We start from the raw sequence: 23,296 nt of genomic DNA, 5'->3' as shown, positions 1-23,296 counted from the left end.
ATGTTTATGTGGCTCGTTTAACAGAAAGAAGAAAAGCAGTGGGGAGAAAAGAAGGCCTTACCACAGCAGATACCTCTGGGCTGAAATCATGTTGTCTCCAAGCCCAGCACCAGCAGCCACGGGAAAAGTGCTCATCTACTCTCCCTCTCTGGGGTCTGCTCATTAGTCCCCTGCTAATGAGGAGGGGGCACTCTGTGCCCACATCAGGCGTGAAGGAGGGGGTGAGATTTAGTGAGGAGGGACTGGACAGTGGAGTTCTGTTGCCTTTCAGTCTGTAAAATAAGAATGTCAAGGAACAATTGTTTCTTCATTGCTGTGAATGTGAGCCTTGTGTTTGCAAAGGTCAGCGCCTGTGAGCACATCGTGGCTTAGAGTGGGTTCCTATGGTAATTAGGCCGCTGTGACTGAGGGCATTCTGTGTCCGGCAGCCGGGCGCTGGACTTGCGCCTTTCTGTCGGGCGCATGCTTGTTTCCTGCAAATGTAACCATTTCTGCACCCCCCCCCTTTTCTTGTTTTCATCCTTTCTGCACCACACACAGTGCTGGAGTCAGAGAATCCCCCAGCAGGTATGTGTCCCTTGATTCTTCTGTCCTGCCTTCCACCCGGGACCCTCCAATTAGAGGGAACCCGGAGCGTTCCTGCGAGTGAGGGTGTTGTTTTCTCTTCCATCCAGATGAGTGGCGGCTTTCTTCCAGTGCTGATGCCAATGGAAATGCCCAGCCGTCTTCACTCGCTGCCAAGGGCTACAGAAGCGTGCACCCCAACCTCCCTTCTGACAAGCCCCAGGTAGGCATGTGCCCAGGGCGGGGTGGGCACCAGTGAGCGGTACCTGTTCCTAAGTCATTTAGCTTCAGATTGTACTGCCAGCTTGCTCCGCTGAGGAATGGGCTGGCTCAGAGTTGTGCTGTTGGCCACTCTGGAGAAACTCAGGCAACAGCCGTAGGGAGAGTTGGGGTTGAGGGGAGCAGAGGTGTGGAACCAGGTTGGTCTGCACCAGGGGATTGGAACTAGAGGCCCGATGTGTTATAATAGTAACGTGTGTTTAGGAATGTTCTGGAACAGGGAAGCCATTTGGCCTTGGATGTGGGGAAAAGTTCTGAGCCTGTTTGTTAAAAACTCTTTAGAGTCATATTCAAGACAAGAGTGCACTCTTGTGTTCATTCCGGTAACCAGCTGCAGGTGGGGCTGTAAGAGTTCCAGCAACTCTTCTCTTTTCAGCCTAAGATGGGGAGCTGTGGCCAGACCTCACGCCCTGGCCCAGGAGCAGCAGCTAGAAGTCAAAATGGGAGCACCTGTAGTTTAAACCTGTCACCCTGCCCCCAGGTGTACAACTGGAGTAGAGATCATTTTGCTTCAGTCCCTTGTCCTAGATTGTTTTCCTGATGGCCCTCCCCTCCCTGTGCTACTTGGCTATTTTGAGGAAAGGAATGGACCCTGTTTTAATCCAGGCAATCTGTGAGGGGCGTCTTTACAGAGAGGAGCCGCATCCATGGAACGGAGCAGTTCTTTCTTTTAAAGGAAGCTGTGCTGCGCAAAATGTATTGCAGAAATGTGCTCCTCAGGGGGGCCTTTCCCTGTGCCTGCCTCTGTCAGGGTGCCTTCTCCCAGGACCCACCAGACCCGGGAATTCTGCATTTCCTTCCTGGCTCCCACACGCCTTCTCCAGCGATCCTCTGGTTCCTGTTCCCGAGGACTGGCCCCTGAAAAGAAACTGAGTCGGAGATAACATCCTCCTTCCTCTCTGTCGACCCGCCTCCCAGCTTTAGAGCTGGTCACTTAATGCTCTACCTTGTGTGCCGAGCAGCACCACCAAGCCTCCCCCCCATGGCTGCCTCTCTGGGGCATGGCCCGGTGCGTCCAGGCTACTGGTTAGAGCCAGGAGCTGCAAATCGTCTCCTGAAGTCTTCATCAGACACGGGACCTGGGTTTCCCAGTAGGTGGCATGCCCTAGTTCTCCCTTTCTACCACCTTCCTGGCGGGTAAGCGTGCTGCCTGCGTCCGACAGGCTTCCTTCTTCAGAATGGGTACAGGCGGCTCGGCCCGGGTTAGGAAACAGCGCTGACCGCGCCAGGCAAACGTACAAGCACGCCTCTTCCCCTCGGTGACTTAGCTCAAGGAGAGCTCACTGATCCCTTTTGGCTTCTTACGCAGCTCTTCAAAAGAGATGCTTTTAAAAGCATGTGAACTAAACAATCACTTTAAACACATGAATTTACCGCAGCTTTATTGGGCACTGTGTTCAGATCACTGTTAAATGTCGCCCTCGAGGAGTTTGTAAGCCTCATAATATAAGTGTGAACATCCTGTAATACCACCTGTGAATAGCATATTTTCTTACCTGTCACTATCCGAGACGTTGCTTTTTTAAAAGGGAGCCTGGTAAATTGCTGCTATAGCAGTTGAATCCCATATGTTCAGAGTTAAGTTGCCCGTCCAAATGTCAAGAACCTTTAGGTCATGCCTTACCTCTTGAATTTGTTGGCTGAATACAACTTGTCTGTAGAGCCATTGCCAAAGCTGCAAGTATTCACTGGCTCAGAACAGCCAGGTAGCTGGGGGCTCTCATATCCCTACAGACCTAGCATCTCCTCAGAAGGACTGGATTGGGGTCCAGAAGCTTCAGGGGGAGCCTGTCCCTGATGTTCCCACAGGCTTCCTTTCCTCCTGCCAGCCTGGACCTGCTGCCCTGCTGTCCTTGCTCCCAGTGACAGGAGCCAGGGCTGCCCTCTCTCTGACAGCATCATCGTGTTGGTGTCCCCAGTGTAGATGGAGATTGGTAGTTTCCGGAACGGTATAAACTAGGAGCCACTCAGATTCTTCCAAGCAGCCCCATCTTTTCATTGCCTCACCTTCTGCTAAGAGAAATGAGATCTCATTAGTAGCCTGCTGGGGAGGATGCAGACTGCCAGTGTGGTTCCTGCCACGTTTACAATGAAGCAGCGCCTTCCATGTAAAGGAACTGTGCCTGCCCCCCTCCTTCTTTGGGGCTAAAAGCAGCCCCAGGACAGGAAGGCCTCTGGCTCCGAGTGCGCTGTCAGCACTCTGGGGAGGCGTCCTCGCCACCGGGTCAAGGCCCTGGGAGGGCTCGCGCCTGATGTAATGCAGCTGCGGCACCGTATATGGCCAGAGCCAAATCCAGTTAAAACCTCATTGCAATTGATTTCTATCTTTGGACAAGAAGGAATCACATGTGGGACACTCCAGCTCAAAGTAAAAGTAAACCTGAGCCTAATTCAAAATTGCCTTTCACTTACTTCCCTGACCGCCATCATCACCTCACCCCACGGTCCCTGCGGTGCGCGTCAGTTCAAGCACTGTTTCTAGAGAGCATCGTTTAGTCTAGAAACACACCCCAGCCTCCAGCCTGCGCTCGCCAGGACCAGGTGAGCACGTCTGGAAGGCTTTGCTTCTGGTTACTACTGAACAGGGGCTGCTCCTTTTGTCTTTTTGGCCAGTAGTTAGGTTCCACATGGCTGCATTCCACCGGCACTGCCATGGGCAGCCTGTGGAAGGCTAGGCATCAAGTCAGCCCAAGATACCCAAGGAGGCTCTGCTCCATCCAGGTTATTTGAAAACCGAGTTTGTTAAGGAATAGGTCAGCTACCACTTCTGGCTTGATATTCTAATCCAGGCTCATAAAACGTTTTTATTTCTCACCGATTACCCTTGCTAATATTCCTTTACCCCTTGCCACCTGCACTCCACAAAGAAATAAAAAAAATAAAAAGCAACCTTAAAATAGACCCACACCCTTGTATCTTTCCAGTTTTGGTCACAACCCAGACACTGACCACACTCCATTTGGAGGACGGTTATCTTTAAAGACGGGGGCCAGTGAAGGGCATCTAGGTGTCTAGGCTTGGGCTGCTGGAGCAAAACACCGTAGTTGGGTGGCTTAAACAACATACACTTAATTTCTCACAGTTCTGGAGGCTGGGAGGTCCAAGGTACTGGCCTATTTGGTTCCTGGTTTGGGCTCTCTTCCTGGCTCGTAGATGGCTGCCTTCTCACTATGTCCTCACATGGTGGGGGGTGGGAAAGAGAAGGAGGAGGGAAAGAGAGGGAACAAGCAATCTCTGGTCACTTCCTTTTTTTATAAGGACACTAATCCACATCATGGGGGCCCATCCTCATGACCTTATCTAATCCTAAGTGCCTCCTAAAGGTCCACCTTTAAAAGTTATTACTTAGGGTTAGGGGCTCAGCACATGAATTTGGGGGGACACAGACATCCAGCCATTCAACACTAGGAAAATAAACTGCGCATCTTATGGTCTAATTCCCAGGTGAGCCAGAGGTTGACAGATGGCTCTCACAGACATGAGGATCAGTCTGGAGATTTACCCTATTTCCTGCCCTTCTGCTCCACTGAGCCCCAAGGAGGAGTCATGTGGAGGGAGAGGGAGTGAGATGTGACCTGTAGCTTTCTAGCTCTGAAGCCAAGAGCCCTGGGGCTGATCACATCCCTCCAGAATGCACTGCCTCCTAGTGGGCTGGGTGGGAATGGCTAGAGTTTGATAAACCAGGTACAGCCCAATCTGGTAGGAGAATCAAGTGTTTCATTGTCTGATCCCTTTGTTCCATGTACGTCAAAAATTGGATATTATGTGCTTTTCAGCCCACACCTGTCTTCCTTCTAATAATTAGTTCCATCGTCTTGTTTCCTGCGAGGAGAGAGCACATGTGGGTGCTAAGCCCTTAGCACTCTCTTCTTGGGGAGCTGTGGTTCTGCTTATGGAAGTGAGTGCTAGAGCTCAGGGATTCCGTTAGACCTCTGTCTCCTGTGAGCACAAATAAGGATGGCTCTTCCGAGTCTCCATTTCCTGAGGGAAAAGCATGAAAGACCCTTGAGGGTTTCAGTGAACTTAAACTTTTAAAGCCAAAAGCAGAAAGAGGAGAATCTTTGAGGAGAGGAGGTGTAGTAATTGGGGGCCTGGGGCTTCTTCCCCTGGCTTAGCCCCTGGGCACCCTTCCTCAGTCAGGAGGTCTAAGAGTGCAGGTCAGCCAAGGATCGGCGCCAACATAGACTCAGCGCGGGGCTCTCCTGGGCTGAGCTCCCTCCTGCGGGTGAGGGGTCGGGCCTCCCCTCCAGGTGAGTGAGCCGGTCCTCGGCTTGACCCGGAGAGAGATGTAGACTCCACGAGAGTCTACGCTGAGGATTTGCTTAAAAACTTGTCTAGAATTGTTTTTTTCTTCAGATCATGTTATGCTGCTCTTTCTAATGGTCGTCCTTCTTTCCATTTCCCCTCCTCTCTCCTTTTTCTCTGTCTTAATATTGTGTCTTGAAAATCATACTAAAGGTTCTCTCCCCCCCACGCCCTCCTCTCCCTAAAGTGGGCCACTTTGCATGGCAGCCCCCTGCCCTCCACGGTGCCCCCAAGGACTCGCTGTACCGCAGCTCACCAAAGCCTTACGCCCCACCCGGCACCCCCAGCCAGCAGAGCCCCTCACCACCCCAGCCTGTCTCTGTCCCCCTGGCGGCCAGATCAGCTCCCAAAGGTGTGGTGTGTCCTGGGCCCTCGCTTCCAGGTTCCACGTCCCCCAGTGCTTCACCCCAACCCCAGCGCCACTGTGCAGCCACCAGGACAGTTTATAGTGGGAATGTGAGCTCTAACCCACGTCATAAGGCAGTTGGGAATAAAAAGGTCAGCAGCTTATATGTACCTTGTTTAGCCAATAACATTTGCCCGGTGGCATCGGAAAGCTGCTCTCGTGTTGCACGTGACCCAGCCCAAGGCACTCGAGCACTGGCTCCCAGCATTGTCTCCTGCTCAGCGGGCACGGGGAGGCCACGCTCTGCTCTTCCTCACTCTTCCAAGCTATTCTTTGACCCCCGTAAAGATGCTGGTAACCGTGGCGAGAGTCCTTCCCTGGGGACTCGGCCTTCGTTCCCAGATGCAGTGGGACCACCTGTGCTAGGCCCCCAGGTTACCTCTGATCCCGAAAACCGGAGGAGAAAAGAACCTTACCTTTTGCAGCCGTGTTATCCAGCCAAGGCAAGGAACTAGGAATGTTTGTGTGTCTGCTCCGTCTCTTTGGAACTCATGTGAGAGCTCGTTTGTGTTCCGGGCTGCCCTCCCTTCCCTGTCCTCGTTAATACCGCTGCAGCTTGAATCCCGAATTCTCTAAACATCTCAGCACAGTCCTTTCTGTCTCCCTGTCTGTCTTTCCTGTGAATATGTAAGTATGCCAGAGCGTGGAATACATAGCCCGATAATACGGTGGGACACGGCGTTTATGTTTTATAACAAGTGCCAAAGAAATTGTATTTATTCCCAAGCTTTCAGGCTCCGCAAGCAGCTCTGGGGGTTAAACACAGCCTGCCTGCCTGTTCTCTCTCTTTCTCTCTCCTAAAGTGTTAAAAGGATTCAAAAATAGATGGATGGAAAGTAAAGTTGGATGGGGTTCCCTCTGTGTCATAGAGTGTCAGGAGGCCAGCTGGCTAGCACCGACTGTCTCATGCACCCTGAGCAAAGGGCACCGATTAAATAGTTCTCAGAGTACATCATTGCATGTCCATGCTCAACTGTTTAAATATGGAATTCCTTCTCCCCTGCTGCCATACCCCTTTGCATAACGACCCCTTATTTCCTACAGGACGCCACTTCCTCCAGCCCAGCCCAGCCTGAGGTCATAGTTGTCCCTCTCTACCTGGTTAATACTGACAGAGGGCAAGAAGGCACTGCCAGACCTCCAGCACCTCGGGGGCCACTGGGCCCCCCAGTCCCGGCGGCCGCCCCTGCCGGCTCACCTCTGACCTTCCCGACTCTAGATGATTTCATTCCCCCTCATCTGCAGAGGCGGCCCCACCACAGCCCGCCAGCCAGCGCTCCGGGCCCCCACCCCCCCGTTAGCCAGACACCACCATCCTTCTCACCACCGCCTCCGCTGGTCCCCCCAGTCCCGGAGGGCCTGCACAGCGTCTCGGAGCCTGACCTCACGGGAGCTGTTTCAAGTACCGTAAGCTTGCTGGGGTCCCTTCCTCGCGGCTTTCCTGAATGTCTGCCCTGGCAGTAAAAGCCCTTCTCACTGGAGTACTAAGTTCCGAGGGAGTGCTGGCTGCCTGTGCTTGCGTGATGGCTGGAGCCGGGTCTGCTGTCCCGAGTGCATGCCTCCGTGTGTCCCAGGCTCTCGCGGCTGCTCACGGTCTCCCTCCCTCTTCCTCGCTGTCCTGTTCGGAATGCACATCTTCCTGAAGGAACGTGGTTCTCCGCCGAGGAAACAGCCTCTGTGGCCTTGCCTCTGGCTAGGTGTGCTCGCCACAGGCAGGCAGGTGTACTGTGGAGAGCTGAGGAAAGCTACGAATCAGGTGGAAAAACCAACAGCCGTTTCTCCACCAGGGAGCAGGGGAGGAAGAGAGTCACCCTTGTGTGGATTTAGCAAGTAAACAAACTCGTGTCCACAGCCATGGCAGAGACTAGGTTTAAAAAAAGAGTTGAATATGATTGAGAAAATGGGTATAAAAGCCTTGTACGAATGTTAGGACTATTTCCTCAACAGGCAGATAATTGCTGGGGACCCTGAGTAGTGGCTCCCAAGGCCTTTGTAGCAAAACAGCACCTCACTGGTCATGAAGTTAAAGGGCCCATCCTGTGAGGGACAGGCCCCCAACCCAGGGGGGAAAGCCCAAGAGAAGACTTCATTGAATCCCCACCGTGTTCTGGGCATTCTTCTCAATTCTCTACGAACAAGGCACAGCCCCTGCTCTTAGAGAGTTCATCTGAGCTGTGTTCTCAAGCTCAGAGTACGTGGCTCATTGAGCGGCAGGAAAATGCATTTAAATCGTCCTCTCCAGGTTATACTCCTGGAGATTTTAATCAAGTGGGTCTGGGGAGGGATCTAGGACTCAAACTACGTGGTAATGTGCATCCTGGGGGATTCTGATGCTGAGGGTGCATGGGCCACATTTTGAGATGTAGGGCCATGCAATTGGCTGATGGAACTAATGTTCACTGGCATCCCTTGTATGCCTCCAAAACAGGCTCAAGTGGCTCATTAAACTGAAGCAATTCATGCAGTTTAATCAAGCAGGAGGGGAACTTTTGGGGGAGGGAGGCTTTTAAGAGAAATTCCAGTGAGATATCAGAGACAATGCTGGGACCCTTCTCAAAACTCTAGAATGCAGCACAATGGGTTAGGTCAGGACACTGTCAAACGTGGCCCGGGGGCTTGGATGTCCTAGTTTTGACCTCTACAACTCCGCCCAGGTGGAGAAAAATGCTAAATTGTTCCCTGCTGCACTCATCTTACCTTATCTCAAATTACAGGTGAATTTAGCAGCTGCCCTTGTTTTGGAGAATACAGGTGCTCTTCCCTTTGGCATAGAATGTGTCTCTAGAGCAGCGTTTTCAGTGTGCTCACATGCATGGTGAGCAGTTCGGTTGAGTAGATCTAGGTGTTCATGTTGAGTTTGTTCAGGCAGACCAGGACAGGTGAGTTGGGGCAGTGTCCTCAGTTTCTCAAACCCCGCTGACGTATAGACTTCCCAGGAGACTTCAGTTGGCCTGATAACTTCTAGTTTGGCCCAGGCAATGAAGTAGAAGGTGAAAAGGGCAACTGTTGGGTTCCTCCCCTGAAGGAGGTTCGTCAAGCAGAGCAGATCCCCGCGGATGGCGGCCAAGCCACCATTGATGCCTGCTCCATCTGCAGCCATTCACGTTAGTTAGTCCAGGTTCTGAATCTAGTCAGTAACCAGACTTGTGCCACAGAGTGAAGTTTGTAAAATGGGTAATGCTCACATGATCCTTCCAGGCCTCATGGCAGTACGCACACTTCAGAAAGCCGTGTGCCCGACTCTCGTGTTTCTTGGCTGCATTAGGGCAGTTTTCATGGATATGTCATTTATTTGTGTTATATCACTTTGGAAGTAAATAGGATGGTGTAATTGTTTTCCCACTTTATAAATGAAAAATTAAGACGAGGCACTTTTGTACAAGACCATATTGTGCCTCAAGTCTTGGGGGAAAGTTTCATTCACTAACCTGAGCTGCCACTCATAAGTAGCAGCTGTGACATTGGGGCGCTTTCAGAAGTGGACTGACCAAGCCAGTGGGTTCCAGGAAGCCGCCCCTACTGTGTGTTGGGAGCTGTCCGGGGTCCTGACACTCACATCCTCTCCTGAACTCTTTGTTCTTTTGAACACAAGTTGTTCAGAAGCACCTTTGTTGGTAGGTGGCTGCTGTCTCTCATGTGGCATTTTACTACTGAGCCCCTGCTGTCTGCAGGGCATTGTGCTAGGGTAGGGGAAGGAAGGAAGAGGTTGGGGCCGTGTCCCTAGTCCTGCAGGTACTTACAGAGCCATGATCTCTGATGGAGCATACGAATTGCTTTTATGCCATACTGTTTTCTAGACAGTAACAAAGTCTTGTTCTTCAAACCCTTTAAGAATGATATTCTGGCTTTAGGGTCTGTAAATTCTAAAATAGAAACATTGCTAAATGTATAGGTGTGATAGAGGAAACTGTTTACATATCCTTGCTGCATTTCAAAGTCTTATTTTTCCTGTCTTTAAAAAGACTGCCCTTATTCCCATCGTGCAAATTGTAATGGTAGGAATAATAATTTTATGGGTATTTCTGGCTGAGACCCTCAGGTTTTTAAAAGTCAGGATTTTCACAAGTCTTCAGAGATCTTTGTCAGTCGATATTGGAGTGAAAAAAGCGCCGCTGTAGGACAGGATAATATCTGAATCTCAGCAGCAAGTGCTAGCAAGGTGTTCAGTGATGTGGATGACAAGAATAGCTTTCCAAGAGTACCAGTACTTAACCCTTTCTACTCTTACACCTATGGCTTCTTATCTCACATCGTCTCATGTTTCTGTAAACAGTGTACTAAACTTTCCTGATTTTTCCCTATTAAACCAGCTCTCGTGCTCGGACCGCATTTGGAATTGCATGAGTTTTGCATGTTTTTTTCTACTTTGATTTGAATTTGCTTTTTCAGTAACTGGATTGATCCACGTTTCTTACCAGGTGAAAATAATGAATAATGTTGCTGCGACTTTCAGTAACATTATCTTCCCTCTCGCCCCTTACTAATACCAGCGAAGAGAATAAGCATTCCAGATTAAGCTTCTAACTGGAATCAATGACGTCTCATTGATTACATTTCTTTTTCTAATTAAGGTCCTTGTACAGCCTTAATTTTCTTTTTAAAAAGCATTAGCTCTAGGTTTTGTGTACTGACAGTTATGTTTGTCCTTTTTCAGGATTCAAGTCCTCTGCTAAATGAAGTCCCTTCATCTCGTGTTAGAACTGATTCCCAAACCTTTGCACCAGTCAGCAAGCCATCCTCTGCCTACCCCTCCACGACCATTGTCAATCCCACTATTGTGCTCTTGCAACACAACCGAGGTAAGGGAGCTTCACTGCTCACCTCTCCCTCCGCTCACTGTTCCGTGACCCCAGGACAATAAGTCTGCCTTCCCACGCAAATTTTCACAAATCTCATTCATCTCCAAGGACATCGGCCCCAGTTTCCTCCCACGACCCACCAAGTAGACGGTAGCGGACAGACCTCTGATTTGCGGTGACATCTGGTATCAGAATAAGTAAGCTTCTGCAGTGTGTGTTCCACACCTTGGGTGTTCACAGTGTCTTCAGAGGGTGGCACCAAAAAGAAAAAAGAGGCAGAAAGGGAAAGTCTGGGCCCCTTAATTCCTCATCGTGAGAATTCTCATCACAGCTTGGCTTGAAAACTCTAGGTGCAGTGGTCCCTCTTTTCAGAAGTGCCTGAATCATTGAGCTCTGACATCGTGAGTTCTCTAGAAAGAGACATCTTGAGCACCAAACTGTAAAAAAACCTAGTGATGGAATATTTTCTAAAATGTCAAACATGTTTTTCTGCCTCTAACACAGAGGCTACTGAACGTCTCAGTGTCTCACCAGCCTCCATTCTTGCCAGCAGTCGGCACACTGGGCCACCTTTCAGCACCCCCTGTGGGGACTGCCTGACTGTGTGGCCCCAGGCAGCTCGGCCGGGGGGTTCGTGTGCGGTTCCGCAGGCTGGTTCTTCCCCTTCTTTGCAAGGCGTCGTGGGGAAGCAGAAGTGCTTTGAGGTGATAATTCATATGTTGACCCTCTGCTTTAAGATTCCAGAAGATGTTTCTAAATCCAGATGTTTCGGTTTTGGAATTCAATAGAGGGATGCGCTTCCCGGTCCCCAAAGGTCTTTGCACTGTGAAATGTAAACTTTTCCAGCTTTCTGGGTGTTTCTGAGTGAGGTTTTATTATTTTATTCAGAGCTCAAAGCTCGGTACCAAATCTTCCTTTCCTGACTCCCTGCTTGCCTACTTCATAGTTTCCCTCCCCTCCGCCTCTCTCTCTGCCTTAACTTGGATGAGAATGAGAGGCTGAAATCTATTTTTAATTGTTCTCCATATTAAATGGAGTTTTCTGTTTCCTGCTTCTAACTTAAAAAACAGATGAATGAAACATTTTCTCTCACTGAAAATCTTCCCACTCCAATCTTAGTTATTTTAGTAATTTTATTTTTTTCACTCTGTGTGGCTCCCATATTAATTTTCACCCATGAATCTGTGTGCTTCAAAAAATAAAAAGTGCTTCCACCCCGCCACACACACACACACACTAAATTATGTAAGAGCCCATTCTCCTCTCGGCAGCGGCTTTCCCTGCCCAGAAAGTGTCCGTAATGCAAGACAAAGTGAAATTTTGGTTCTGTATGAACTTCTTTATGACTCATCTTTTTAAAAAATCCAGTCAAATAGAAGCAAGTGAGTTCCCAGAAGGAAAAGCAGTTTCTCTAAAAATGGGATTTATTCCCAAGGCAACTTGGGTTTTGGGAAATGCCAAGTGTAATGTCAGTTACTTCTGCCAAGTCCTCTGACACCGAGTGAGACATCTTTGGGCACAGACATGCCCGTTCTTCCTTTTTGTTCCTTTCCTGAACAAACGGATTCTTCTTATTTGCCCAGATGTCGTTGGTTCTAAATTTCTCTTTTGTCCAAGCCCTGCCCCTGGGTTTAAAATCAGAGTTGTGCAGCCTGCAACACACATCCTTCAGAAAAGGATACACGTATATTTGTGTTTTGTTTTGTTTTTTAATGAAAAGTCGCTTCCTATAAAGAGCAAACCATATGTCCCCAAGGAGGTGCGGCAGGAAGAGTCCAGGAGAATGGAAGCGCCTCGCTGGCCGCGCCTCGCTGGACTGCTCGTCAGTGGGGTGTAGGTCAAGCATTTTTGGCTTTGCTTTGGAATTGACCCAGCCTGGCAGCTCTGCTTTGCATCATAGATAGTACCCGTAAAAAGTTTCTTAACTATTGCAAAGTCTCCTGAGGGAATGATAACTTTACTCCACTTCTGGAATTCTAGTTTAGTCATCCTAAGAAAGGTTCCCTTTTTTCCTGCCTAGACTGGCCCGGGGGTGGTGTGACAATAGCCCCCTCTCTCGCAGCCAGCTCCCTTCGCTGCAAGCAGATGGAGGGCACCGCAGTCTGGCCTGGCTCAGAAGGTCATGCACCACACAGCCCTGCTCCTCTCCTGAGACTTCGCTTTACATGTGTCTGAGGGCAGATTGCTTATGATCAGTCTGGTAGGAGGACTGGAATCAGAAAACTCTCAGGACTGAAAGAGATGCATGGGTTCCGTAGCTCCAAGCTTCTCAGTGTTTTGTTTTGTTTTTAAGTTTTTAAAAATGTTTACTTGATTTGAGAGAGAGACATCGATTTGATGTTCCATTTATTTATGCATTCATTGGTTGATCCTTGTATGTGCCCTGACCAGGGATCAAACCCACAACCTCCGTGTATCGGAACAATGCTCTAACCAACTGAGCTCCCGGCCAGAGCAAAGCTCCGCAGTCTTGATTGTGCCTAGACTCTGGGGGAGGGGTCTTCTTGATCTGCAGATGCAGATGCAGATTCCGGAGCTCTGCAGCAGGGCTGAGGGTCTGCATTTTTCAGCAGCTCGCAGGGCGTGTTGGGTCTGCTGGTCCATGGACCACACTGGAGATCAAGAGCTCTTTGGTCTCCAGACTTCTGTCAAGTGAAACCGTCTGGGGACCACCCTAGGGTTGCTAATTTCTAACTTTGCTAAATAACACCCCCGAAAGACAATTGCCGTTATCCTCATCGCATGTCATTCCAGGAAAGAAGGGCCTTTCACACTTGAGAAGTGGGAACAACATAGTGTTTTAAACGGGATAACTTGGCTTTTGCCTGCTGGGGAAGAGCCTGCCCCTGGCTAGGAGACCAGAGTTCGGGATCCACGGACCCAGTGAGCGCTTTGATTTAACAGATTAGGAAATGGAGGTGACGACTGGTCAGTGTGGCTGGCAGCGCGGTGCTTCGAGCTCTGCTGGTCTCTGTTGCCAGCCGTGTGAGTGAGCCTCGTCCACGGGCCCGACGTGGACAGGGCTGCTTCCACCAGCTGCGGGCTCTCTACTTCTTGCCCACGCTGATTCTGCGGGGAGGGTGGAGACGCAGCCACGGGGGATAATGGCAGCACCCATGGCTGGCAGGCTCTCTGTGTTTATCTATGTGGCTGCTTTATATTTAGCAGCTATGGAAGGTAGAGGTCATTTTTGTCCGTATGCCGTCGCACGTCCACACAGGACTCTCCAAACGAGAGGTTGACTCCTTCCTCACAAGTGCCCAGGAGAGTGAGAACCCATAGACCTCAGTGTTAAGGAAAGGGACCTGGTGATTAGAGTTGGAAAGATCCTTGGACTAGAGATAAGGAGATTCCAGGTTTTAGACCAGTCCTGGTTTTCAGTGTCTTCTTGGGTAGTTTGTGCCCCTCATTGAGGGTGTCTCAACCACCCTGACCTAACTGCTAGGGTTGTTGTGAAGATTAAAAGCATTAACCTGTGGAAAAGCTCTTAAGACAATGCCTGGCATCTGCAAGCGCTCAGGAGGTGGTAGCTGCTATGGCTACCATTGCAATTACTTCTCCTCAGAAGGTACCAAGACTGGGTGGTTCAAAGTCCTGCTCCCTTGAAACCAGTGGAGGTGGGAGGGTCTCCTTCCGTGACCAGATTATCCTGAGATACGATGTAAACACCCAGAACAACAGTGACAGTGCCTGAGTCCTGGTGCAGACGCAGGGGCAGGGGGATGAGATACCACACTTGGATGACAGGGCCGCGTCAACACGCTGCTTTCACTGGATGCACAGTGTTTTAGCATCTAAACCCAGAGGACAGTGAGGACACAGATACTGGGATCCTAACGCGGTTTCACCACGTCTTTGTAAATCTCACACTGTGTGTTTTTTCTTTTATCACAGAACAGCAGAAACGACTCAGTAGCCTGTCAGGTAGGTGAGAAATATTTATTTACACGTTAGCACCTGTCCGTGTTAAAGCTGGCTTCCGGTCACCGCTGATGTTCCGTCAGCAGTCTTATGCGCTCTCCTGGTGTGTGTGGGCGGGGGGGGGGCGGGGGGGGAGGCTCTGTTTGATGCTGGTTGGCCAGGATGATGAAACCAGGTGTGGTTCATGCTTCCCTACAGCTTGAAGGCTGGGGGGGGGGGGGGGGGGGGGCCGACCAGACAAGTGACCCAAACTAATAGACGTGTCCTGATGGGTAAGAACAGGATATTCCGAACAAACATGTTGGCGGAAATTGTGGGGAAACCCATTTCCATGGCTTCTGTAGTCACCCTGCTTTGAATCCTGGTTCTATCACTTACTAAACAACTAATCCGTTTCTTACATGTTCTGCTTATAAACAGCTCGGCCGAGCCTTGGCATTCACTAAGTGCATGATGGGTAGTCACTGTTTTCAGTAGGTGCCTCCCTTGATTTACTTATCATTTTACTGAATGTCTACTTTGTGTCGAGCACTGAATAGGCTCTGAAGCCATGACAGGGAGCAGTGCTGCCCTCACAGCTTGTGTGATGGCTGTAACCTTGTGTTGGTCATGGCCCCATCTGGGGATCTGTGAAGGCGGTAGATTCATTATCTAGAAGAAGCCACGCGTGTGAAAACGCATGGCTGTGGTCGTTTGCAGATAGTCTTGAACTCGGGGGTTAAAAGTCCCTGATTTGGTGGATAGCAAAAGCCACCGCTTTCTGAGCCGCTGCTTCATGATTCCTGTGCTGCGTCGTCCCACTGCTGTCCTTGGGCTTGTGGAAAGCGCGGGTGGGCAGGACATGGGGTTCTCACACCCTCTCAGCTTTATCAGGACTTGGCTGTGGAGCCAGGACAGGCTGTGGTTGAGCATAAGGTGCCCTTCGCTGCCCCCTCCTCAAGGTGCCACTCTGTGGCCCCAGCCCAGGTTGCTGAGAGCAGGGCGGCTCGGGGTGGGGGAAGGGAAGTGGCCCCTGTGGGCTCCTTCCTGCCTCTGGGAGATTGAAAGGAGCAGTGGAATAGGTTTTTAGAAGGCACCCAAACACGGTTTTTTTTGTTTGTTTGTTTATTTTATTGCTTAAAGTATTACAAAGGGTATTACATATGTGTCCCAAACACAAGTTAGACCCAGAGTTTGGTCCTGGCTCGTCCCTCTTATGGCTGTTTGTCCTCGGGTAAGTGACTTCACCTCCCTGAGCCAGTTTCCTCATGTGGGAAGTAGGGTGACAGTCCTTGCCTCTGCAGGATTGTGTGCCACAGGAGGCTTTGGGGTATTCTCTGCACACTGCAAAGTGCTATATAAATGCCAGGGCTTGTCCACCGTGCCACCAGGCCCGAGCCACTTCCCGGCTTTGAAAGAAGCCTCGCGCTCTGTCCTCTTTGGGTTTGAGGACAGATCCACTCATGGGGTTCAGAGAGTGGCACATCCCTAGCTCACTAAACGTTAGTTTGGGTTTTAAAAGAAGCACCATTGTGTTCAGAGCTCCCAGCGGATGGGGCGACAGGCCTGGTACTCCACCCTGTGCCTGGAGTAAGTGAGGCTCTGCCATCTCACCTGCGGGGATGGCACTTGCCAGCCACCCTCGGGGGCTTCTTGCTCAGTGAGGTTCACCTGTGGGAAAGAGCCCCTGCGGCTCATGGTCCCCTGGGTGGACAGACAGGAGAAGGGCTAGGACAGAGGGGCGCTTCCCCAAGAGAAGTGTCAGCAGGCTGTAACCTCAGTCACAAGGCTTTCCCACCCCCACAAAGAGAGAGGCCCGGTCTCAGGCTGCCGGCACCATTGTTTACTGAGCGGCTCATTCCAGGATCTTGCTTTTGAAAGCACAGTATGACACTGGAAGGAACTGCTCCAGAGTGGGAGGCGTTGGCAGCTGCTAGTGCAATGATGGCGAACCTATGACACGCGTGTCAGAGGTGACACGTGAACCCTTTTTTTGGTTGATTTTTCTTCATTAAATGGCATTTAAATATATAAACTAAATATCAAAAATATAAGTCTTTGTTTTACTATGGTTGCAAATATCAAAAAATGTCTATATGTGACACGGCACCAGAGTTAAGGTAGGGTTTTTCAAAAGGTTCGCCATCACTGGCCTAGTGAGACGTAGCAGAAGCCCTCACTGCAACCCACACGTCACCTGGGTGACACAGTGAAGTGTCACTTTGGGTTTTCACTATATAAAGAAACAGTTTTCCTTCAGAAGCTGCAGTTCAGCCCTCCGTATATTGAAATCCACTCAATCATGAATCACATGATCACAAGCTTCTAAAAAACGATAATTCGGGGCTAATTTTTGTAGATCAAAAGGGCTCTGGCAGCTTTGGAACAAATCCATGGACAGTCAGCCTGGGTTTTACAGTTAAGTGTTGTTAGAGCCACCTGCCATAAAATTTTTTTAATTTCCTGGACCCCCAAAACCATGAGAATGGCATAGATGCGATCTTCCTCTTCTAAAGAAATGACATTGAAGAGTGAGGAGTATGAGCACCTCCAAACACCAGCGAGACAGAGCTTGAAATCTTTATTTTTAAAATTTTTTGATTGATATTTAGAGGGAAAGAGGAAGGGAGAGGGAGAGAGAAACACAGATGTGAGTAAAACATTGATTGGCTGCCTCCTGCACATCCCCTACCGGGGATCACGCCCAATTCCTGGGCATGTGCCCTGACTAGGAATCAAACCAGCAACCTCCTGGTTCATGGGCCGAGCCCAGCCAACTGAGCCAGGGCCAGAGCTCGACATCTTGATCCCACTTAGGAAGGCCTTTCCAGGGGGGAGGAGAATGCTCAGCTGAGCCGTTTGAAGGGTGGACTCTGGTAACTTGAAATCCCCTGACATGTCGCATGCTTCCTGCCAAGTCCTTGGCCTCCTGTTGGAATTTCCTGGGAGTAATGGAACCCATTCTCTGAAACAGTCTGGCCTTGACATCCTTTAAAGCTCGTGGTGATGACACCGGGATCAGGTTGTCTGAAGGGCTCCCTGAGCCGAGTCTCCCACAGAAAGTTTAGAAAACGTCCTATGGCCCTGGCTGGTTTGGCTCAGTGGACAGAGCGTTGGCCTGTGGACTGAAGGGTCCCCCGTGTTCAATTCCTGTCAAGGGCACATGCCCAGATTGCGGGCTTGATCCACAGTTGGTGGCGTGCAGGAGGCAGCCAGTCAGTGATTCTCTCTCATCATTGATGTTTCTCTCTCTCTCCCTCTCCCGTCCTCTCTGAAATCAATAAAAATATATTTAAAAAGAAAGAAAGAAAGAAATCGTCCTATGACCACAGAATAAACCTGCATTTTGGAAGTTAGTGTGACATCCATGGAGCAGACTGTGAAAGTCACAAACTCTGAGGGTGCCCACGAATGTGTTGCCCCGCCCCTCAGCGTCCCCTCCACACACGACAGCTCCATCTTCAGCACAACGTTGCCTGCACCCTCGGGTTTCTCCAGCTAGCACTCCTTTTCCTTTCTCAAAGATGAGAACCTCCTCCTCAAGCAGTGAACAGATGCCTGTTGAGCATTTATTCCTCTCCAGGGCACATCTCAGTCCCCGCAGCCTCACCGCAGGCTTCACCGTAGGTCTGTAGACTCCCCTGGCTTGGACCTTCTGCCCCCGAATCTTGTGACCTCTCTGGTTGGCATAGTTCTTCCATGCCCACCTCCCTACTTACTACCCCACTTCCTGCTTTTGTATTCATTTCTTTTCCTGTGATCTGGCATCTACCCCCACTGCCCTCCCAAAATTACTCCCTCAGAGCAATCCTGTGACTCTTCATTTGCCTAATCTAATGCCTCCTCCTCTGCTTCAATTTCTGTTTTGAGGTTGGTTTTTTAATTTATTTTTTGACGTATTTAACCACCCACTTCTTGGCATTGTCTTCTGGTTTCACTGGCACCTCACTGTGCCTGTGGTTCATCTCCTACCCCTCTGGCGACTCCTGCATCTTCTGGGGAGCCTAAGACTGCGACAGTCCTTGGTGCATGAGTTCAGCCCTTGACTCTCTCATTTACCTCCTCCACTGAGCTCTTCCAGCTCCTTGACCTCAGCCATCACTTTCATGCTGATGGCTCCAAAATTGCACTCCTGCTGGGGCCTCTCACCTGGGCCCTGCTCCCACATTTCTTCTAGGGGTTCTAGGGCATTTCTTCAAGAACATCTCACTGTCACCTCTAAGTTACCGTGTCTAAATGGAAGAGGCCATCCCTCCCTGCCTTCCCCAGCCCTGTTCCCTTTCCTTTGCATGGGAATGCATAGCACCTGGCAGGGACTTAGTAAATGCCTTCCCATAACTAAGTGACATGGAATAATAGGTTAAACGGAGTAATTTTATAATCTGTAGACCGCACATGGAACGTTTATTAGCTCTTTGTAACTTCCAATCCTGAATCAAATTTAAAATATTCTAATGTGCATTAAGCAATGTAGAGCTTTCTGAGCATTTTGGCATGAGTTATCTTGTTAGGTCCTCTCGTAGCGTCCCTGTGAGCTTGCCAGTGGAAGGATTATCCCCATTTTTGGATGAGAAAACAGGGGCACGGAAAAGTTCAGTGACTTCCCCAAGATGAAACAAGGACTTTCAAGGAATGAATAGCCACCTCTTGATGGTTTTACCTGCTCCCTGACAGTCAGCAGCCTCCGGTGTATACCTCTGCAAATATTTTAAAGGGCCAGATGGTAAATATTTTAGGCTTCGCAGGCCATATGGTTTCTGTCACAGTTACTCAACTTTGCCATTTTAGCTTGAAAGCAGCCATAAATAATTCGTAAATGAATGGGTGTGGCTGTACTCCAATAAAAGTTTATTTACAAAAACAGGTGGCCGGGCCTGGTTTGCTGACCCTTGCTCTACGTGAAACTCGTTCCAATTGAGAATTAGCAAGCACACTTCCCCCAGCTGGATTGTTTGAGTGGGTGTTTTTTTTTGGGGGGGGGGGGGTGGGGAGGTTTGCTTTGGAGCCACCAGAAGAACTTCAGCTAACGGTTGTTTTTCACTTCCAGATCCTGTGTCAGAAAGAAGAGTGGGAGAACGGGACTTGGCAACAACCCAGGAAAAACCCACCTCTCCTGGCAGGTCCACTGACAAAAAGGCCAAGGATGACAGCAGGCGGGCGGCTAAGAGCACTCAGGACCTGAGCGATGTGTCCATGGATGAAGTGGGCATCCCACTCCGGGTACGAGTCCCAGCTAAGTCCTTTCTGGGCCCCCTCTCAGCCAGGGACAAGTGTACACCCTGCGTGCATGTGGGCCCCACCGTGGGTTGCAAAGGCCTCGTGAGGAGGGTCCTCACACTGCCCACTGTCCGAGCCCACTGAGGGCGCAGAGCCTCAGAGCGCTGTGTCCAGCCTCCGAGCCCACCTTGGTCCTGGGCTCCGCGTGCAGCAGCTCTCCCCAAAGAGGTGCCGTCAGTCTCGTGAGAAAAGGGATTTCCCGGTTGAATGAACGCGAAGAAAAGCTTCGTGGAACAGGGCAGGGAGATTTCTCTGCAGCAGAACTGAGAGGCGCTGAGAAGTGCGTGTTGAAGAGGAGAATGTTGCCGGCAGTTTCCCGGTCTCCCCACCCATGGACACGTTATTTACTAATCCATGGAGCAGGCTCGGAAATTGTTAGTCCAGGGTTAGAGAGCGCAGGGGAGAGTGAGGCTCAGGGTCCCTGTTCACGGGTTCTGGGAGCAGTTCCCCTGATGGGAGCAAGCCCATCACCCAGCATGAGAGGGAAACTAAGGCAACCACAGAATGGCTCAGAGTGGTCTTGGGGTAGCCTGCCCAGCCCACCCCCCGGTACAGGCATGCCAGCCTCCTGCGGGCCCTCAGGGATTCCAGGGAAGCCCGACTTTTGAAACTGGATTAGGGTGAATTCCATTCCTTGCCATGTGCTTTTCGGTGATTCCCTTGAGCTAGTGTACAGGGTTATGTGCCCGTTGGAAAAGGCTGATAGAACAGCAGTAGCTCAGCCTCCAAAGAAATGTTGTCCAGTCCTATATAAGAATAGTTGTGTAACAATAATGAGAATTATCACTAGTAGTGATCACAGCTACCATGTGCCAAGTGCATTATCTCATTTAAACATCATTCACTTTACAAGGTGGCTAATAATATTGTTCCCATTTTATAGATGAGGCGGCTCTTCCACTCCTCTCGTCACCGCTCTGTCGGTTTGGACACTTTGATTCATTTTCCTCATCTGTAAAGTAGGAGTGAAACTATCTGGTCTAACCACCTATCTGTCCCTGTTCTTGTTTATTTTTATCTTAAAAAATAAATAAATAAACATGAGCCCAGCTGTGTGAATAGGATGACGGCTCTGGCATTGGCTGCTATAATGGATTACATTTTATCAAGTGCATTCTGAAACTGGCCCCATGCAAGGTGACTTAGACACACCTCTACAGAGTAATCTGGGATGGACAGGGCAAGGCCTGACAAGCGAATGTTCTTTGTCTTGTGTATGTTTCTAGGATGTTTTACTTTAGTTTAGTCATCTATGTATGGAAAGAGACTCTCTGTAAAAATGAAGTTTTAAAAAGTTCTATAAAAATGGACACCTTTTGAAGTGTATCTTCGTCCACTGTTGTCAAAATCTGTGTCCTGTGGGCCAAATGTTACTCTGCAGATTAAGGTCTGAATCTCTTGGTTTATCTGTTCTTTCTGAAAAGTCTTGCATTTTTTTAAAAAAGATTTAAGTGTGGGATCACAGGGTGTATAGAATTACGTGAGTTTGGACTTGAGCTGTTGTAATTGTAGAAGTTCTGAAATGTACCAATATTTCCGTTTCATGTTACTCTTTGCCTTTCTCTTTCTCCAGAACACCGAGAGATCCAAAGACTGGTACAAGACCATGTTTAAGCAGATCCACAAGCTAAACAGAGGTACTGGTTTGCTCTTGTAGAAGCTCTGCTGTGCTCTCATGCTGACTGTTGTGGTGAGGGCATAAACCCCCTTTGCTAGGATGCCAGGACTGGCCCTGCGGCTTGACCTCATTAATCGCCAGCCTGCCTGAGCCCAGCAGCCACCTCCAGAGCCAATGGGGGGAGGGAGCACTTGGGTGCCTGCCTCACGTGGGGGATTGAGGTCAGCTTAGAAGTCCTGCCCAGATGTTGTGGGATGCTACAGACCCTGCTTCCTGCGCTCCGGCATCTGCCTGCCTGGGATGCGAGCAGCTCCAACTTCCACCTGCTTCCAGCTTTAAGGGCACCTCCCCATGTCAGCCCATGACTGCCTTGTAGGAGAGCAGGTTGAGAAAGCACTGAACCGGGAGTTAAAAACTGTTCTGACCTGGAGTCAGTTCCCCAGGACTCATCTGATCTTGGACCAATCACCTACCTCTCTCTGTCTGTCCTGCTTCCCTTCCTCCAAGGGATGTTGCAAATTCTGCCTGTGATCAGCACGCCTTCTCCCCCTGTAAGGTGGTGTGAATATGAAAAATAATCTTCCCCATCTGGAGCCAGCCATTGGCAGGTAGCCCTGAGTCAGTCAAGAGCTGACAGTCCAAAGCCCGTTCACGCTGGAAGAGAAGCGCTTCCAGGCCGGGCCCGCTGGGTGGTAGCAGGTTCTCCGCATGGTGGGAGAGCCCCAGGGCAGTGCTCGGGCAGGTCATGACCCTCCAGCTCCCATCGCCTCTGCCGCCAGTCAGCTGGTAGGCAGGGATGCAGCTGCACCATGGGAAGGTACCACGCCTCCCTCAGGCAGAGCATCCTGTCCTTCCGTGTGGCCAAATCCAGTCTGGCTGCCTGGCACGGATGACACACGCAGGCAAAGAAAAAGCGTCCCGTCAGTGTTGGCCTAAGCCGCAAATAACCAATCTCTCTGACGAGCTGTGGATGCCAGTGAAGGTCACTGTTAATTACCCCTGCAGTGTTCAGAGGTGCCCCTCTTCAGACTCTCTAAATATTGAGATGCTCGTGTTCTGTGTTTCGGAGCCAAGAGTAAGTCCACTGTAGTTGGGTGGATGAGCTCCGTCAGGATGGCGAAGTTAACGGCCAGGTCTCTCTGAATGGATAGTGCCAATTCCTCTGGTTACTTCCTGAAGCTGATGTCCCTTTCCTCCAGCAAGCTGTGTCTCACGTTTAGCCTTTAGCCCCAGCTCTGGCAGCCCCGATGTGGGAATACAGGCACACGTGTGAAAAATATGTGATTCTGCCTGACCAGCAGTGTGGGCCGCTCATACGTTACAGCTGTTAACTGCTCAACTACAGGTCCCGAACAAAACTGTCTGCCTTCATGGTAGGCAGAGGTATGGAAAAATGAAAACCTCATTTGTTTGCCTTGACTCTAATGTCCACAGCACAAGGCTTGATTTATTTTACAAAACATTTTATGATAGTGTTTTCATTACATACTATTAGCAAACTTTAATATTCTTTGCCTATAAAAGGTAAAAACTTGACGCTGTGTGTTAAATGCCTCTTGCTTTCCGGAGCCTATATGTACGTAATTCTTTGTCAAAGAAAAGAAATGATATGGTCTCTTTAGGTGTGTCTCAGTACTTCAGGCAAAAGGACTGGATTTTTAAACGCATTGTGAATTTCTCTCATATCGCTAGTGAAGCTTATGTTCCGGAATTCAAGGAGCCTAAATTGTGTGTGGATTCCTATTTGTTCATTCTCTCCATTTGTATCTTCCTCTATTCTCTCTCCCAAACCTGCTCCTCTGCCTAGACACTCCTGAAGAAAACCCTTATTTCCCTACGTACAAATTCCCTGAACTTCCTGAAATCCAGCACAATTCTGAAGGTACCATAAACTTAGACAGTGTATCTGTTGTGCTAGCCTTAAATTAAGTCTTATAGTTCCATTATAGGAATGAGACTTGGCTTTTAGATTTTATTTTTATAGTCGTTTTTGGTTGGCGAAAATTTTATTTCACTCATTTGCATGATGTGCTATATTAAAATGACTAAGACCTCTCTAATACATTAACCTGTTTTAGGTGTGATGCCCACGGGCTTTAATAACACTAAACAGGTAATCAGTCATTTGAAAGAGTCAGTGGGGGATTG

General features: G+C 49.6%; 1 protein-coding gene across 50 annotated transcripts in view; it reads left to right on the top strand.

The window, feature by feature from the left end:
• Positions 1 to 23,296, top strand: part of SORBS1 (sorbin and SH3 domain containing 1) — a 214,959-nt gene that overhangs the window by 120,428 nt on the left and 71,235 nt on the right. For 13 of the 50 annotated variants that reach the window (XM_059660855.1, XM_059660859.1, XM_059660866.1 and 10 more), the window contains 9 exons: positions 541 to 567; positions 675 to 787; positions 5,302 to 5,997; positions 6,599 to 6,961; positions 10,209 to 10,353; positions 14,248 to 14,277; positions 19,301 to 19,473; positions 21,104 to 21,167; positions 22,956 to 23,030. In XM_059660855.1, coding sequence (XP_059516838.1) covers positions 541 to 567; positions 675 to 787; positions 5,302 to 5,997; positions 6,599 to 6,961; positions 10,209 to 10,353; positions 14,248 to 14,277; positions 19,301 to 19,473; positions 21,104 to 21,167; positions 22,956 to 23,030 — 1,686 coding nt within the window. The remainder of the gene's footprint in view (positions 1 to 540; positions 568 to 674; positions 788 to 5,301; positions 5,998 to 6,598; positions 6,962 to 10,208; positions 10,354 to 14,247; positions 14,278 to 19,300; positions 19,474 to 21,103; positions 21,168 to 22,955; positions 23,031 to 23,296) is intronic. The other 37 variants (XM_059660884.1, XM_059660891.1, XM_059660890.1 and 34 more) reach the window with 11 other exon arrangements.

Source organism: Myotis daubentonii, chromosome 13, assembly GCF_963259705.1.
Source record: "Myotis daubentonii chromosome 13, mMyoDau2.1, whole genome shotgun sequence".
Classification (NCBI taxonomy): domain Eukaryota; kingdom Metazoa; phylum Chordata; class Mammalia; order Chiroptera; family Vespertilionidae; genus Myotis; species Myotis daubentonii.
This window is presented reverse-complemented; position numbering and strand designations above follow the sequence as displayed.